The sequence below is a fragment of the Benincasa hispida genome, chromosome 7 (assembly GCF_009727055.1).
Source record: "Benincasa hispida cultivar B227 chromosome 7, ASM972705v1, whole genome shotgun sequence".
Lineage (NCBI taxonomy): Eukaryota > Viridiplantae > Streptophyta > Magnoliopsida > Cucurbitales > Cucurbitaceae > Benincasa > Benincasa hispida.
In genome coordinates, this window is record NC_052355.1 from 6,475,055 (window position 1) to 6,491,887 (window position 16,833).

The 16,833-nt window shown below is 33.5% G+C and overlaps 1 protein-coding gene across 1 annotated transcript; it reads left to right on the forward strand.

Moving 5' to 3' along the window:
• Positions 1 to 2,082: 2,082 nt before the first annotated feature.
• On the forward strand, positions 2,083 to 16,250 carry LOC120081518 (IAA-alanine resistance protein 1). Its single transcript, XM_039036474.1, has 11 exons — positions 2,083 to 2,642; positions 3,163 to 3,246; positions 3,377 to 3,426; positions 4,269 to 4,320; positions 7,122 to 7,229; positions 13,253 to 13,479; positions 14,173 to 14,322; positions 14,432 to 14,539; positions 15,475 to 15,576; positions 15,665 to 15,709; positions 15,785 to 16,250. Exons 1-11 carry the CDS (start codon positions 2,360 to 2,362, stop codon positions 15,938 to 15,940), a joined length of 1,365 nt encoding a protein of 454 aa, XP_038892402.1. The 5' UTR covers positions 2,083 to 2,359; the 3' UTR covers positions 15,941 to 16,250.
• Positions 16,251 to 16,833: the final 583 nt, after the last annotated feature.

The window sequence follows — 16,833 nt, forward strand, 5'->3', positions numbered from 1 at the left end:
GCAAGACAATTTCACATTCCTCTAGGTATTTGGAAAGGGGCTCTGAACGTTGTTCACCTGCTCCATTACATGTACTGTAGTATTTACCACCACGATCAGACTTGATAACTTTTATTTTCTTTCCAAGTTGAAGTTCATATTTAACTTTGAAAGATTTGAAAACATCCAAAGATTGAGACTTCTCATGAATTAAATATAGGTACTCATATCTTGAATGGTCGTCTATGAACATAATAAAATATTATTGTCCATTCCAAGAGGCCGTAAGGAATGAACCACAATATGTATTAGTTCTAAGACGTTTGAGCATCTGTTAGTGTCTAATTTTCTTATATTTGTCTGTTTTCCTTTAATACATTCCACACAAACTTCAAAGTTACTAAGATCAAGGAATCAAGAATTCCATTTGAAGCAAGCCTATGGACCGTTTAGAGATGTGACCTAAACACTTGTACCATAAAATAGCAAAATTCTTATTTAATTTACATTTTATACCACATGAATTAGATAACAGGTTCTTGTTAAATGAAGCAAAAGAATCAAACATGTATAGATTATCAATTAAAATCAATTAAAGAAACGGTACCAATAAGCTTAGAATTTTAAAAGAGGCTAACTTTATTATTTCCAAAAGGACAATAAAAATTCAAATTTGTCCAAACTAGAAATATAAACTAAATTCCGTCTAAATGATGATACAACAAAAGTCTTATCCAAATTCAAGTAACAACTAGTTTTTAAAAGTAATATAAAATTTTCAATAGTTTCAGCTGGAACTGCTTTGTCATTACCCACATAAATAAAACTTTCAGCATCATTTGGTAGTCGGCTCCATGGGCAACCCTGCATAGATATACTTATGTGAGTATTAGCACTATAATCTACCCACCAAGTGTTTGTAAGTATAAAAGCTAAATTAACTTTAGAAAAAATAAAGTAAGAAGTTTACCCTTCTTCATACTCCACTAAAATTTTAAAGCTAAATTAACTTTAGAAAAAATAAAGTACATAGTCCATACTTTTAAGTATACAGGTTAAAATAATTATCTTGACATTTAAATCTCAAAATATCAATGAAAGAACATGTGCAATCCAAACAGGTTCTAAAGATATTTTCTATCATTTATCCTTCAATTTAACTAAAATAAAAAAAGAAGAAAAATTGGCATTGGTGGCATGGTTTAAAATTTTCATCGAAATCTCAAAATTTCGATCAAAATTTTGAGATTTTGATGGCCTCAAAATTTGGATCGGGGAAAATTTCGATTTTCCCTCAAATTCGACGGAATTTGGAGATTTCTCTAATTGAGAATATCTTGATTTCCTCGTTTCGACGAAATTTTGAGAAAATCTCACAAGAAATTTCGACATTTCAAAAAAATTTCATTTTTTTAAAAATTAACTATATTAGCTCAATTCAAGTTTATCAATTTTATGGCTCTGATTATACACGATTCTATTGTTTCACTCGTCAATGTCATTTTCAACAAAGGATTGAACCTTTGTTATATGTTACTTTTTTTAATTTCCATTTTTTCTCAATTTTCGGCTTTATTTTTTACCCAAAACTTTTCTTTCTAAAAAATTCAATTTAGAAAACCCATAAAAAATAACATATATTTATTTTTAACTTCATTCAAACATTTTAAATTAATTTTCCACTTCGTTTTGCTTTAAAGTTAAATTGATACGAGTTTATTTATTTTTTATTTTTTTATTTAACCATCCAAAACATTCATTATTTTACATTATTTCACTTCAAAATATTCTTAAACTTATTTGGTAGTTATTTCCCATTTTTTTAAAATTTTTGATACACATAAACATTTATACAAATATTTACGATAGACATCTAAATGTTGTATTACTTTATAGAAATTGTGATTAAAAATGATCAATTATAGACTATCTAAGCCACAATCAAAATTTCATAGACTAATTATAATAATTTTCATTGATTTCAATAATTTTCCCCAAAATTTCTATCAATACAATATTTTGGTAAATATTTCCGTAAAATCGAATATTTTGATTGATATTTTGAAAGTGGGTTGCCGGTACCATCCCCAACATAGCGTTAGGGCTTCTGAAATATCTCCTTTCAGACCGCCATTAAAACCCTCTCTACATTTAACTACTAAAAACGCACACACACACGCAAGAAAATTTAAATAATAACAAAGAAAAAAAAATGGATGTAGTGACCTTCGGCATCATAGTCGGCATAATCCTACTCTTCTTACTGGCCGTTTGCTATATCACCATTCAAGGCACCTGCAAATCCTCTTAATCCCTTCCTCAACAATTCTCTCCCTCAATCCTCCGCCATACCCGGATTCTTCTCAATTCCCTCCACATAATGCCCAATCCCACCGTTTCCCCACTTATTTTTGTTTCTGCTGTTGTTTTCTCCCTGCTTTTCGATCTGAGCTTTGCCCATGGTTCCCACGGGCATCATCAGTGTACTCATGCCCATCAACACCACGCCCATCACCATCGGCATGAGGAGGATGTGTCGGTTACGTCGAAGCTGCTACCGGAGGAGCTGGCGGAGGAGGAGGATATGAAGCTTTATGGATTTGAACGGCCCTATGTCGTTCATGATCATGATAGTCTTGGATTTTCCCAGCTCTCTGGTTTGGGTAATTCCTTAAATTGCTCCTTGTTGGATCTGTCTTCGGGAAACTTGTAATTTTTAGTATTTTGTTTTAATCGGGGAAGGTAGGTAGTTTCTTAATCTCGTTTATTAGAATTACAGAGACTGGAGCGTGATATATAGGACTGTGAATTACTTACTTGTGTAAAGCATTTGGCATTCGATGGACATTTAAGTGGGAGAGGTAGAAAGAATCATGTAGGAAATGGGAGTTATGCAGTTATGCTATGCTTGTTGGGACTAAGGGGGTTGTCTCTAGCTTTGACTTTAAGGAGTCTTCTAATTTCACAGTACTAATGTATATGAGTTGTTTAAACTTATTTCCTGTTTATTTCTGATGAAAGACCATTAATGTTCATTGATGTTGTTTTGTTCTTATCTGGTTCTTCGGTGGGCTTGCAGCTGAACTGATTCAAGTGCCATTCTTGCCTATTGTATATAGTAATTGTATCAAGTAAAACTTCTTTGTTTTTCCAGTGATGTATCTTTTGTAATTTTTTTCATAGGTCTCTGGATTCGTGCATTGGGCTGCTCATTGTTGATTAGCATGGCATCTCTTATTTGCCTAATACTCTTGCCAGTAATTTTTGGTGAGTGATTCTGCGTTAAATGCACATGTAATTTCTTATCTCCCAGCTTACATAATTGACTCTAAAGTGGTTTTTTATTCGTAAAAAAGGCTTGTGGCATCACAAGAACTGAAATGTTGAATTATTGCAGTTCGAGGCAAACCATCGAAAGCTGTTGTGGATTCATTGGCTTTATTTGGGGTTAGATTCTCTAAGCCTCTTATTCCTGATAGGAATTCTTTGTTCCATATAAGTTGATTTATGAAGTCTGATTCCAATGACTGCTGTATGTATCTGGTTTTATTATGAACTATGGTGAAATGATACAAATATTTCTGCTATGTGAGTAGAAGCATGGGTCTTGGGGTTTCATGTTCACATTGGTCATATATGGTGATGTAGTGGAGATCTCCTTTTTTTTTTTTTTCTTACCACATCTTTTTTTTTTAATATTTTATCCTGACTTTGTCTTTTATTGCTCAACTTCTTAATTGGAAAGAGATTATTATCGAAACATATCATGTCATTATAATGCTGATATCAGTCAAGGCTATTACCTTCATAATGCTGATATTTTTTTCTCTGATTCTGATATTAGTAAAATGCCATTAACTTGATATTTGGTACATTTATAAGGCATGTGAAGTGGTAGTTTCACTTTCAGATAATTTTTTTTTCCTGTTTCTAGTTCTTGTAGTTTCAAATTTCAATTTATTGTATAGGTGTGTGAAATATGAAAAGGTTCCTGATGTGCTGATAGCAAATAAGCCGATGATGCATTTTTCTTTTGTCTTTTATATTTTGGAATAAGAAAGAATTTTCTCCAACATTCAACAATATGCTAGCCTAGAAATACCTAAACACATAAAGTTGAGTTTTGGAAATATGCATAGCAGTATATAGACTAGTTTTTTATTAAAATCTGGAAGGAGAAAAGACTGAAAAATGTTTTAATCGAAGGTTCTACCCCATAATTGATCAGGTGTCTCTATTTTCTAGGTTCTACATTGGTGCTCATTTGAACTGAAATTATTCTATTGCAGGCAGGGGCTATGTTAGGGGATGCGTTTCTTCACCAGTTGCCTCATGCATTTGGTATGATACAGATTGGATGACATTTCAATACTTGAAAATGGCATCCCTAATTCCATAAATTTGAATTATGTTATTATTTTGTTTCCTACTATAATTTCAGAGGTCAACACGTACAAAAATGTGGAAGGATGTATGCAATGTTTGTAAAGTGTAATTATTAGTTGAAAATGCATCGGGAATCTATTCATTATTTAATGTAATGTCTGATTTCATTTTAGGATGTTGTGCTACCTTCTATCAGATAGTGCAAGCCTGCTTTGCATGCATATAATTCATAAATATGGGGTACATGTTACCTTACATCATCTCCGCGTTGTACTTGGCAGTTGGCACTTTTGGATGCCTGGTATAACAATCCCAACAGTTGAGGTTGGGTTTTGACTTTAAGGCAAGAAAATGTGGGCTTAAAGTCACATTATGTGGGTACACAGTACTATGTTAAGAGTTTGGTTTACGTGACAACTTCTGTGAGTCTCAAGAGGTGACTAACTTCTTGCCACTCTGCATACACGTGTTTTGTGTGCCAAGGGGGAAATACAAGCAAGGTGTTGGTTTTTTCTATTAATTGTGGGCTTCACGAGACTTAGTGAGCTACCTCTGGACAATAAATGTGTTGGTTGGAGTTAAGAAGTGAAGCAATTTGGGGATGAAATTTCAAGGAGAATGTCGGGTTGTTTTGGTGTGCATGTACTGATATTGTGCTCCTTTCCATGGGTCATAGGTTTGAAAATATGGTGTAGTCTTGAGATGATTATCTGAAAGGGAGTTGACATGAGCATGCTACTGTTAAACCTCTAACAAAAGTATATTCCAAGAAGGGTAAAAAAGGGATTTCAGCTTCAAGTGATGTTTAGAATGGATAGGGTTGGACAATTATTCAGAAATTGATGTGTCACATTGTCAGTGTTGTGTAGTGTTTGTGTTTGTGATTTTTTGGTTTTTGATGCAAATGTTAACAATAACTTGTTAAGCTTCTTTGGGGATCCAAAAGAAAGCAAAGGTTTTGTGGACTAATCTGACTAAAGCACTATTTTGGGGTATTTCGGATGAAAGAAATAGAAGGATGTTTGAAGGTAAGTTTTATGGTTTCATAGAGTTTTGTTGGATTTGATTAAGGCTCCGTTTGGGATTGATGTAACTTTTAAAATAATTGTTGGCAGCTGTGCTTTTAGAAAAATAGATGTGAAAAGAAGTAAAATTGTGTTTGGTAAATTTTAGCTTAAACTTGAAAAAGTAGGTTAGAGTGTTTGATTAATAAATACAAGAACATCTTATTTTAGATATAATAACTAAAATAGACTTATAATCAAACATTTTTTTAATTTTTTTGTAATTTAAAATTTTAAATAATTATTTAGTATGATAAATTTTGTTTGTTATAAATTAACTGTTTAATATTAAGGAAAATAGCTTTATTTTAAAAAATGAATATGATATACTTTTTTTTTAAAATGATGACACTTGTGAAAAATAGAAAATAGATTTGATTAGGTGAGAAATAGATAAATATATAAAATAAATATTCTTTTCAAAGTATAAAATTGGAAATTAAATATAAATTAAAAATTCTACTTGATTTTAGGAGAATCTAAAAGTTTGAAGGATAATGCTTTTAATGTCAACGTGAAATGAACGTGTTTTTAAAAGTGATTTTAATGGATTTGATTTAAATCTAATTTTACCAAATGCAAAAAATGGTTACGATTTTTTCCAAATGGCTTTTTGACACAGCTAGCACAATGCCAAACGTAGCCTAAGTTGAAGGTGGCTTCTTCTTGGTGGGTGTGAGAGATTTTTGCAAATTTTCTAACAATGATGTATGTTATGACTGGAAAGCTTTCTTGTAATCTCCTTTTTGGAGTCTTTGGTATGCTTGTTGCAACTTTCAATATTGAATGAGAAATTTTGTTTTGTTATAAAAAACAAAAACAAGAATAATAAGTGGCCAAGAATATCAGATTGTCTTATGGGCTTTTTCTTTCTCTAGAATAACCAGTGAATTTTAAAAGATCCCCTACTTGAAAGGAGAAAGATCCCTCATTTTAGGAACTGTTATGGCTTGTGGTATCTTCTTGGTATGCTTTAGTTAAGAACTTTTGTCATTATTCTCCTTCACTCAATGCTGATGGGAGATTTGTTGTATTAATTTTGATTTTTGAGTAGATTTGGAAAGATATGTTGCCGTTCCACTTCTGTATTCTTGTAATTAATGTAATATTTAATTGTAAAATAGAGCTCCTGATTTGGCCATCCATCTTCAACAGTTCTCACTTTGTGAGAGGCTGTGAAGATCAGGAGCATTTATTCTTCAAAAGATATGTGGTGGTACTAGGAGCTCTAGTTTCAAGGGTGCTTACCTAATGATATTCAAATTTCTTGATGCATAACATTTTGTATTTCATGCCTTCAAGAAGAAATCTAATGTCCTTTAGTCGAATGTTATGATCACCTATTGTGGAGACATCGTCTTGATTTTTGAAAGAATAGGTGCATTTGTAAACATAAACATAGAAGTGAAGAAGGAAAACTGACAATAGCCTTATTCTTGTCCTCAGGCGGTAAAATGTTATCAATATGTAGTCTGTAATTTTATTTTTCTTGATAGCCTCTTTATAACTCCACTGGTTTTGATGAGAGAATGTCCTATCCTCCCTTTCTTTATATCTTAGAGTCTACGATGCAAAGTTGTCTGTCATAATTACTGAAACATATGGTCTTTATTATGATGAGAAAAACCAAGATTCAGCAATAAATTTATATGCTTGATCAAATCTTTCAAGGGATTGCTTTTTTCCTGGCAGGTGGTAGCAAGCACTCTCATTCACACGCTGACCATCATAGTCATTCAGGAGATGAGCATTCACATGCACATACCTTGGAAGATCTTTCTGTAGGAATATCTGTCCTCGGTTAGTTTCATACCTTGCGTTTTATAAACCCTTGTTTCATTCTTCATGTTGTTAGTTCTTGTAGACGAACTTGCCTTGTTAATGCCTTACAACTGTAAATGTGGGGCTGAGTTTAATTAAAATCATACGATACACGACATGTATCATAGGATTCAAATCGAAATGGAGGCAATCAAATCAAATTATGGTTTTGGATAAGAAGTTACATGCATCACAATTCGAGGTACCGTATCATGCGACTTGTTATTGAATCAGATCATTCCGATTCAAGAATTAGTAAACCCGGGTTGAATGTTTCTAATTGAAAAAGAAAGAGAATGCACAAAAAAAAAAAAAAAAAGAGAGAGAGAGAGAGAAAGAAAGAAGGAAAATGAAAAGATTTGATTGATTTTGAGATACTTTGATGGGCTTGTTTTTTGTTTGCCCGTGTATTCTTTCACTTTTTATCAATGAAAGTAGTTGTTTTCATCAAAAAGAAATTTAACATAACCAAACTATTCAAAATATCATATACGACATCCACCATTCTCTCTCTCTCTGTCTCTCGTACACATATCCTTTTATCAAAGGTGACTTTTCATTTTCTTTCAACCCTGACCATTTGTTGAATTTTATTTGTTTAGTTCTCTCATGGTGTTTTCATTTCTGTTTCCGCTCAGAATATATATCGTAGCTGCGCTGGGTTTATTGTTCTTTTCTAGTTTTAATCTTTCTGATTCTTGTTTCTTTATTTTTTACTTTGTTGGTGATTTCTTCTTCCTTTTTATTTTCTGCCTTGTTTATTTTTGCTTCTTTTGGAGCTGGTATCTTTGAGCAGTGGTCTATTTCCATACTTTTAACGAAAGAAAAATGTTGTATCTTGTCAAAAAAAGTGTCTTGAAGAGAGAACACCATGATAAAGCTTGAACATGAGCAACTTCGTACTGAGCAGTATTCTTTTTTTGTTTTTTTAGAAAAAAAGTCTTGAAAACAAAGTTGTATTCTTTTTAATGTTTTTCGAACTTATTTTGAAGTTAGTTGATGTTCTTTTTTTACTTGCGTATTTTTAACTTTGGAGTTAGTTTATGTTTCTATATTTTTGGAGTTATTTAGACCTCGTTTGATTACAATATTGTTTTTAGTTTTCTGTTGTTTTTTGAAATGGAAACGAGCCTCTTTATTATAATAAGATAAAAAGAGACTAATGCTCAAAATACAAGAGAGTTATACAAAGAGCATGAAGAAAAACCAAAAGAGAACAACTCGGGACTACTAAGAGAAAATGGATCAGGAAGCGCACCCGTAGTTTTCTGTTGTTGAAATTATGCTCTTTTTTTTTTTTAATTTTCTTTTTTATTGTTTTTATTTTCAATTATTATTTTCACATCTGTTAGAGAAACGCTTGAATTCCTAGTCAAATTCTAAAAATAAAAACAAATTTTTGAAAAATACTTTTTTTAGTTTTCAAAAGTTAGCTTGGTTTTTTAAAACATTGGTAGAAATTGGATAATAGGACATAGAAACTTATACGTAGAATAGTGTTTATGAGCTTAATTTTCAAAAACCAAATACCTAATAGTTATCAAACAAGATTTAATATTTATATTTTAGGCTTTACTATTTATATTTATATTTAAATATATTTGTCAATGGAAACTTGCGATGATACACTAAACTTAATTTCAAGTTCTCTTTCATGAGTGAACAACTTCGGTGGTGCTTTTTAGTGCATTTATTTGTGTTTCAGTTGTTTCGAGGACATATATATCCAATTCTGTTAAGGAAATTTACTTTATTGGCATCTGTATTTATACTTCTTTATGCTGTTTGCTGCTAAACAATTATGTTGGTACCTAATTTATCGATACTAGATGCTTATGGAAAGACTAATGGAGAATAGAGAGCATACTAGGACATGGTCTGATATGTATCTGTTGTTTGCTTTGGCCATCTCTGAAACGTTTGTCTGCTTTATTCTTATATGGAAAATGCTAACAAGGACAAGGAATACACGCCTATTAGTCTCATTACTAGTGTTTATAAAATCCTAGCAAAAGTGTTGGCTAATCCCTTGTAAGGGTGCTTCTGTCGATGGTTTTTGAGTCTCAAAGGGGCCCTTGTTTTAGGAAAAGAGATTCTTGATTAGGCTCTTATAGCTAATAAGGGTATTAAGGATTACAGACGTACAAAAAAAAAAAAAAGGAATGCTTCTTAAAATATTTTGAAAAAGCCTACGATCATGTGGATTGGTCATTCTTGGATAAGGTTTTAGAAAAGAAGGGTTTTAGGTATGAATGGTGGATGTGGATGTAGAGTTGTATGAGACACGTAAGTCATTTCTTCCTACTTGATGGTTGCCCTAGAGGCAAAGTGTTGTTTGTGAGGTCTGAGATAGGGAACCCTTTATCTTCCTTTCTTTTACTGCTTGATGTGGATGTTCTAGGTGGCTCGTTTTAGAGTGCTGAAGGAAAAATCATTGAGCCTATTGAGGTTGGAAAGAAGAATGTCGCTCTTTCTCACTTTCAGTTTCTCGACGACACTATTTTTTATGCTCTGTAAATGAAGTTTCATTCTTAATTTGAATCATACTGTGAAGTTCTTTGAAGAGTGATCTAGTTTTAAGATGAATTGGAGCAAATGCCAAATTGAGGCTTAGTTGTGATGATGAGAAACGCAGGAGTTGGGTGGACGTGGTAGGTTGTGAAGTTGGAGTGTACCTCATGAGTTTAGGAGGGGTACATGAATGAACTGGGATCACAACCAAATGATAGATATTACTTATACCAACAAGGTGCATCTTTCTTTTCGGCGGCTTAATCATAGGAACTCCAAAGTTAAGCCTGCTTGGAATAATTCTATGTTGGACGATCTCTTAGGAAATTTCCTAGGACACATATAAGGACAAAATATGCTGAAAGGACTTGTGTTGGCTTGTGAGGTAGTCTTTACTCTTGGAAGTAGTTAAAAGCAAGTAGATAACATGACCAGGTCATAGGGGATGCAAAGGAATGTTGGGACCATCCAAATTTCGAATCACGATTCAAATCTTGAGTCTGGGGTGTTACAAATAGTATCAGAGCGAACCTCTCCTAGTAAGATGTGGTTCAAAGACAAACCAAGGCAGAAGCTGGTGTGAGCATGTAACATCGGAGTTTAGGAGGGGTAAATGAATGAATCAAGATCACATTTGAATGAGAGGGATCCTAAGGATATGATGTTTGGTTAAGAAAGGCTTAAAGGAATTGAAAATTATTACCTATATCAACAAGGTGTTCCTTCCTTTTTGGTGGCTCCGAAAGTTAAGCCTACATAGCTTGGAACAATTCTATGTTGGGTGACTTCCTGGAGATTTTCCTAGGAAACATGTGAGGATAAAGCATGTTGAAAAGACCCGTGTTGGTTTGTTGGGATAGTCTTCACTCTTAGAAGCAGTTTAAGACAAGTGGATAGTGTGGCCAGGTCGTAGGGGAATGCCGGGGCCACTAGGTACTGAATCCAGATTCCGAATCTTGGTCCGAATTTCCTTTCCCTCTTACCTAGGTCTCCTCTTGGAAGTAATCCCAAATCCATTTCCTTTTGGAACCCAGTGATGGACAAAATTACAGAGAGACTAGCCTCATGGAATAACATTTTATCCTCTAAAGCTGGTAGGCTTATCTTGATTTTCTGTCTTGAATGAGACCCATGTTTACTTATTCTCCCTTTTAGCACTGTGTGCAGATTGTAAGAATATTTGAGAAGTTTATGCATAATTACATCTCTGAGTTTGATTGTGTGTTTGGCCTGGCCTAGTCTCATACTGAGGGGGTCATATAAGTCACCTTGGCATCATATTTGCTAAACTCTGAATCTTGTTATGTGCTATGCTTGCCCGTCTTGGTAATGGTAGGTTGATTTCATTTTGGGATGATTCTTGGTTGAATTGTGGAGCATGGAGCTATTGATATTGCCTTTTCTCGTCTTTTTTGACTTCTCATCCAAATATCACATTTTTTGACGTTGGAATTCTATCTACTGCTGCCTGGGATTTGAGCCTCTGTCTGAATCTTAATTGATTTGGAAATATCCAAATGAGCCAATCTCTCTCTTCTCTCTTCAATTAGGTTAAGAAACCTCGATGATTACTAGTCTTGGCCTCCTGATCCTTCTGATACTTTTGCAGTTAAATCTCTTAGGGATGATCTTGTAGATATTAACGAGGCTTTTTTGAATAATCTATACTTGGTGATTTGGAAGATGCATATCCAAAGATGATTAAAATCTTTGTTAGGGAACCTAGCCTTGGAGCTATAAACACAATTAATCATATACAACAGAGAACTTCATACATCAACCTTTTTCCTCCTTGTCCGGTATGTGTTACTGCAGATTCTGAGACTCTTCGTCACTAATTGCTTGTTCCTTTGCTCCTAGTATTAGGACATCATTGGTCCCTAACCTTGCCTAACAACATTTTGTCAGCTTCTTCAATTTTGGTGGGCACCATTTTCGTGGTGCGAATAAGACTTTTTATGGCTTGCTCTTAATAGAACTTTTAATGTAGTAGGAAAGATTAGAGTAAATTAGGGAATTTTGGTCAAATCCTTAATTGATTAGAGTTATGATTACTTTTCTTGGTTGATTAGGATTAGGATTAGGATTAGTTTATTAGGATTAGTATTAGTTTCCATTGATTAATTAGGATAAGGATTAGTTTGCTTTCCAATTCTCTATGAATAGAATAATTTTCAACTTGTATTGAAAACTTTTGATTCATAATAAAGTTCTTTGATTTTAGTATTGGAGATTTCTTTCTTTTATCTTTTAGGCTACATCAACTTTTCTTTGGCTTTGTTGGGGTAGAACAAAATGCCAGAATTTTCTGAAACATTCTCTTCCTTTGATTGTTGTATGTATTTGATTCTTTTCCATGCTATGTATTGGTGTAAGTGTTAACACCCTTTTAGGGATTATAGTCCTATTATAGGAATGGTATTAGGGTGTTATTAGAGTATTAAAGTTATATTAGTAATTAGCTATGGAGTTTGTTATACTTGTTTGTTATAAATAAAGGGGGACGGGAAACTTGTATCCAAACACTTTTAGTTCTTTCGTTAAGTTTCAAATTTTCTCTATTATCTTATTATTCTCCTTTGTTTTTTTATATTGTGTATTTTTGAGCATTGCCCTCTTTTTATTTTATCAATGAAAAGTCTTGTTTCCCTTTTAAAGGAGGGAAAAAAAGAGGGAGAGGGGAATGAAGAAGATAGGTAATATTTTGGTGAGTGATCTAGAGCTCGAGAGTGATCTCTAGATTGGGAGGGTCCAAGTACCTCAAATTAGTTGGTTTATCTTGTAGTTTGGTTACTGTTTATATTTCAATATATTTGGGTTCTATCATCTTTCTCTTCGTTAATTTCTCATTGGAGAACGTTCTTGTAATTCATGAATAGGCGTTTCGGCTTTTCCCTCATTATTTCATCTATCAACGGAATTGTTTCTTTTCTAAAAGAAAAGTGGAAATGCTTAAATGTACGTTCTACAATGGTGTCATGAAGCCTAAACAAACCATAATATCACAAAGAAACCTACTGTAGATTAACATAGTAGTACCTGGCATACGAAAAAAGTAAAAGGCATTTTGGGAATGAGTTCAAATCTCATGGTGGCTACCTATCTAAACAATGGTTTCTTAAAGAAAATCGAAAGCTATCAGGAAAAGTGTGCTCTCTTGAAGATAGAGTTACAGTGTGGTCCTATTCATAAGACTTCTACGTTTCCTTACCAATCATGATTGAGATTACGTCTGATTTCATATTTATATATTTTAGTTTGTGTGTTAATGCTATTAAAGTCATTGTTCTATGAAAAAGAAAAAGATGAGTTAAAATTCATCTTATATTAGATGTTATATAAAAATGCATAAAAAAAAAATAAGAACTTTGTGTTTGTTGATATCATCTTCTACTTTCCTGATATTATAGATTTTGCTGATCCTCTTTTAAAAATGAAATCTGGGCGTAAAACATTTTGTTAGTAACTACAATACTGTATGGGTGTTGCAGCTGGAATCGTGCTTTTTCTTCTTGTAGAGAAGATAGTGAGGTATGTAGAAGATAATTCTGAGGGAGGAAATGGAGGGAGTCATGGTCATCACCACCACCATAAGAACAAAAAATTGAAGGATGATAGTGATTCTTGTGACACCACTTACAAAAAAAGCAGAGCTAAGTTGTTGGATGGATTGCCAAATGACTCGAAAGAAGCTCCACAGAGATCCGTTCCTCAGAAGGTAAGCTGTTGAGTTATTGGTACTAGATTTTGTATGACACAACGAAAATGACCAACTTGTGATTGATCTTTTAAGGAACAAACTGCCCATGTGTTTGTTTTGATGTTGGATCTAAACTGTATGTTCGACTGATCTGTGTTCCAAAGAAATCTCCTGGGCGTGAAGCTGTTGTTTTCTTTAAGAGAGATATACGTTCCTTTCTTTTTCAATTAAAAATGTACTGGCTGTCTTTCGTAAATTTTTGAGGCTTCAACTCCTTCATACTTGTATTTTAACCAAAAATACACATTGTTTCCTACTTTCCAGTGAGGAATGAAGAGGCTCTTTTTACCATCAATATTCTAACCATTTTTGGCAATTGAGCCTTATTTTGTTGTATTTCTATTTTTTTAATAATAAAACCCATCTTTTCAGATTTTTATGGTTTCAGCTGTCGTGCTTGCAAGGTTTTCTTATCAATTTTGGTCGACATCTTGACAATATTCACTTCCATATATTGTTTCTTATGAGACACAAAAAACCAAAAAAAAAAAAAAAATCCCACGCCAACGGTAACTGCGGAGATTTTAATGTTCATATAAATTGTGGAATGTTACTACATAGATATTTGGTTAAACTACTATCCATATGGATTACATTAGACAAGTACCTGAGTGTTTGATATATCTTCTCTGACTTGCTAGATTTATGCAGAGAAATGGAAAATCTGCGTCCAGAGATGATAAGGAAAATCTAGTTGCTGCTAATGGCCCCACTGCTGATGTCAAATCCTCGCAAGAATTTCCAGCTCAGACACCGTCAAATTTAGTGTTTGGTTATCTTAATCTATTCTCTGATGGTGTTGTATGTTTCTCTCCTTGCCTCAATTCTTCCATGTGTTCAATTTCCATTTTAGTTTTTTATTTTAAGAATGATCGAACTTCAATTTTGAGGGGTTTTGTTGGCGTTGCAGCACAATTTCACTGATGGGATGGCCTTGGGAAGTGCTTTCTTGCTATATGGATCTGTTGGTGGATGGTCTAGAACAGTGTTTTTGCTTGCACATGAACTCCCGCAAGAGGTTCATTTCTTTCTTGACTATCATTATTGGACTATCAGGCATTTCATTTGATCACTTTGGTAGCTGAAAATGATAATATCCTCTGGTAAAATCAACAAATCAAGCCAGGCTCCCTTAAGTTAACCTTACATATTTAGTTTGATTAGATTGTTTTCTCTATTTTCCAATTTTTTTTTAACAAAGGCGCCCATCTTTAACCCTGGGACTAGGAGTTCCGTTTTACTTATCTCAGTTTCGAGAAAGTTTCTAACTTTAAACAATGGATTTTAGATTTTTCCTCCTTTTGCCTGTCCCTTAGCTTGCTCATGATTGGTAGGTAGAGTCGCATAATCCAGAAAATATCTTTAGCAAATGTTCTTCCTTTACAGTAGCTTCATCATGTACTTCATACTAGATTATTCTGTTGCGTGATATGGTAAATCTCAGCTAGAGAAATTTATACAATTGGAAGGTATTAACGTGTCCATTAATCTGATTGTAGTGGTTTAGTTAAATCGTCTACTTGTTTGTCTATTTTCTAATATTTTGAATGGAGGTACGAATGAAAACTAAAACTCTGCTCTGCTTTGCCAATTAAACCATCAGTAGCTGGTTGAACTATATGCTTCTACCTTGTGAGGAGGTGGATAATATAATATTAAATTTACCTTCACCTATTAGTTTAAGCTTTTGGGTCAATAGTTGATCTAAGATTGAGGCTTGTTAGGAAGTTATATAACTATGCACTGCACTGTCCCACTAGTCCCCGGTCAGCATTTTTAGTCTTCCATTAAAGAACTGAACAACATGGCGGCGACAGCAGCACCCATGATTTATGAACCTGAGTTCCTTTTTTGTCAGTATAATCTTATGAGGCAACATGTCATCTTCTTTACAATGTTCCGCTGCTCGTTGAATGTGTTTATTTAGATTTCGAATGTTTGCTTTTGGTACAGATTGGGGATTTTGGTATTTTGGTAAGATCCGGTTTCAGTGTTGCCAAAGCCCTTTTCTTCAACTTCCTCTCTGCACTTGTGGCTCTTGCCGGCACTGCAATTGTAAGTACTGTTTCATCATACGCACAGCTTAAACATTCCATGAACATGAATACACAATTCAATTATCTGTCTTCTATGACCTCCGTAGGCACTGCTAATGGGGACGGATCCAGGACACTCATCTTTGATTGAGGTGAGAAATAACTGCTAAAATTCTATTATGTTCATTTAGAACGGTTTCTTATCGATTCGATTTGCACATGCTCAGGGGTTTACCGCGGGTGGTTTCATATACATTGCGGTAGCTGGGGTACTAGCCGAAATGAATAGTAACAGTAAATCAACTATAAGAACAACTGCATTTCAATTAGTTTCACTTGTACTTGGAATGGCTGTCGCGCTCGGCATTTCCCTCATTGAATGAATCAGAGTGCATTTAAGTATGCTCTTTGAATTCAAATCTGTACTGGCTTCCCAGGTATAAACACTGATTAAACTAAATATGTTCATATTTGGTCCGTTTTTGTATCTGTTTCTTTTGTGGATAGTTGATCAACAATTAGTGTGAGATTAGCAGAGATGGAAATTAAGAGAATACACCCAATGATCTTATAACTGGAGACTTACAGACTGTGTTCGGTAAGATTTTTATTCCTTCTCTTAGGAAGTGCTAATGTTGTATGCATAGATTTTTATTTTATTTTTTAAAAGTGTTATTTTATTTTATTTTTTAATTTGTCTAAGCTCTCATGTTTTATGTTGTGATTGTTATGTTCTTTTGTACCTTATTTGCTAACCATTCTGGCACATTGAAAACCATTTCGTTTTTTTCCCTTTTAATTTAAGCTTGTTATCTCTCAAATTTTTAGACAGTTGCAAGAATAGCCAAAAAAAAAAAACAAAACTTAAATATATATATATACATGCAAAGATACATGAAGTCATGATTTTCTTTTTATTGTTTCAAATTTACCCCCAATGGGGTGTATGAACATGCATATTAATGGTGTTTTTGATATAGTTTATACTTGAAATATCAATTGACTGATCTACAAATATAAAATATGCAATTGAGAGAGTAAATTTATTAGCCAACAAGTGTTCATGAGTTTTGTATTCATTTGTTTAGGAGTATTGTCTTTCTAATACATTATCGTCAACTCATAATGGCTTAATGTCTTGTAGGACCATTTTAAATGAATGTTCACAAACTGATACAGGTTATATATGAAATCGAATTTTAAACGGGCGTCGATATATTTGAACAAATGTATTCTTAAGATGTTAGTATATTAATGATACACCAATGTGTTATAC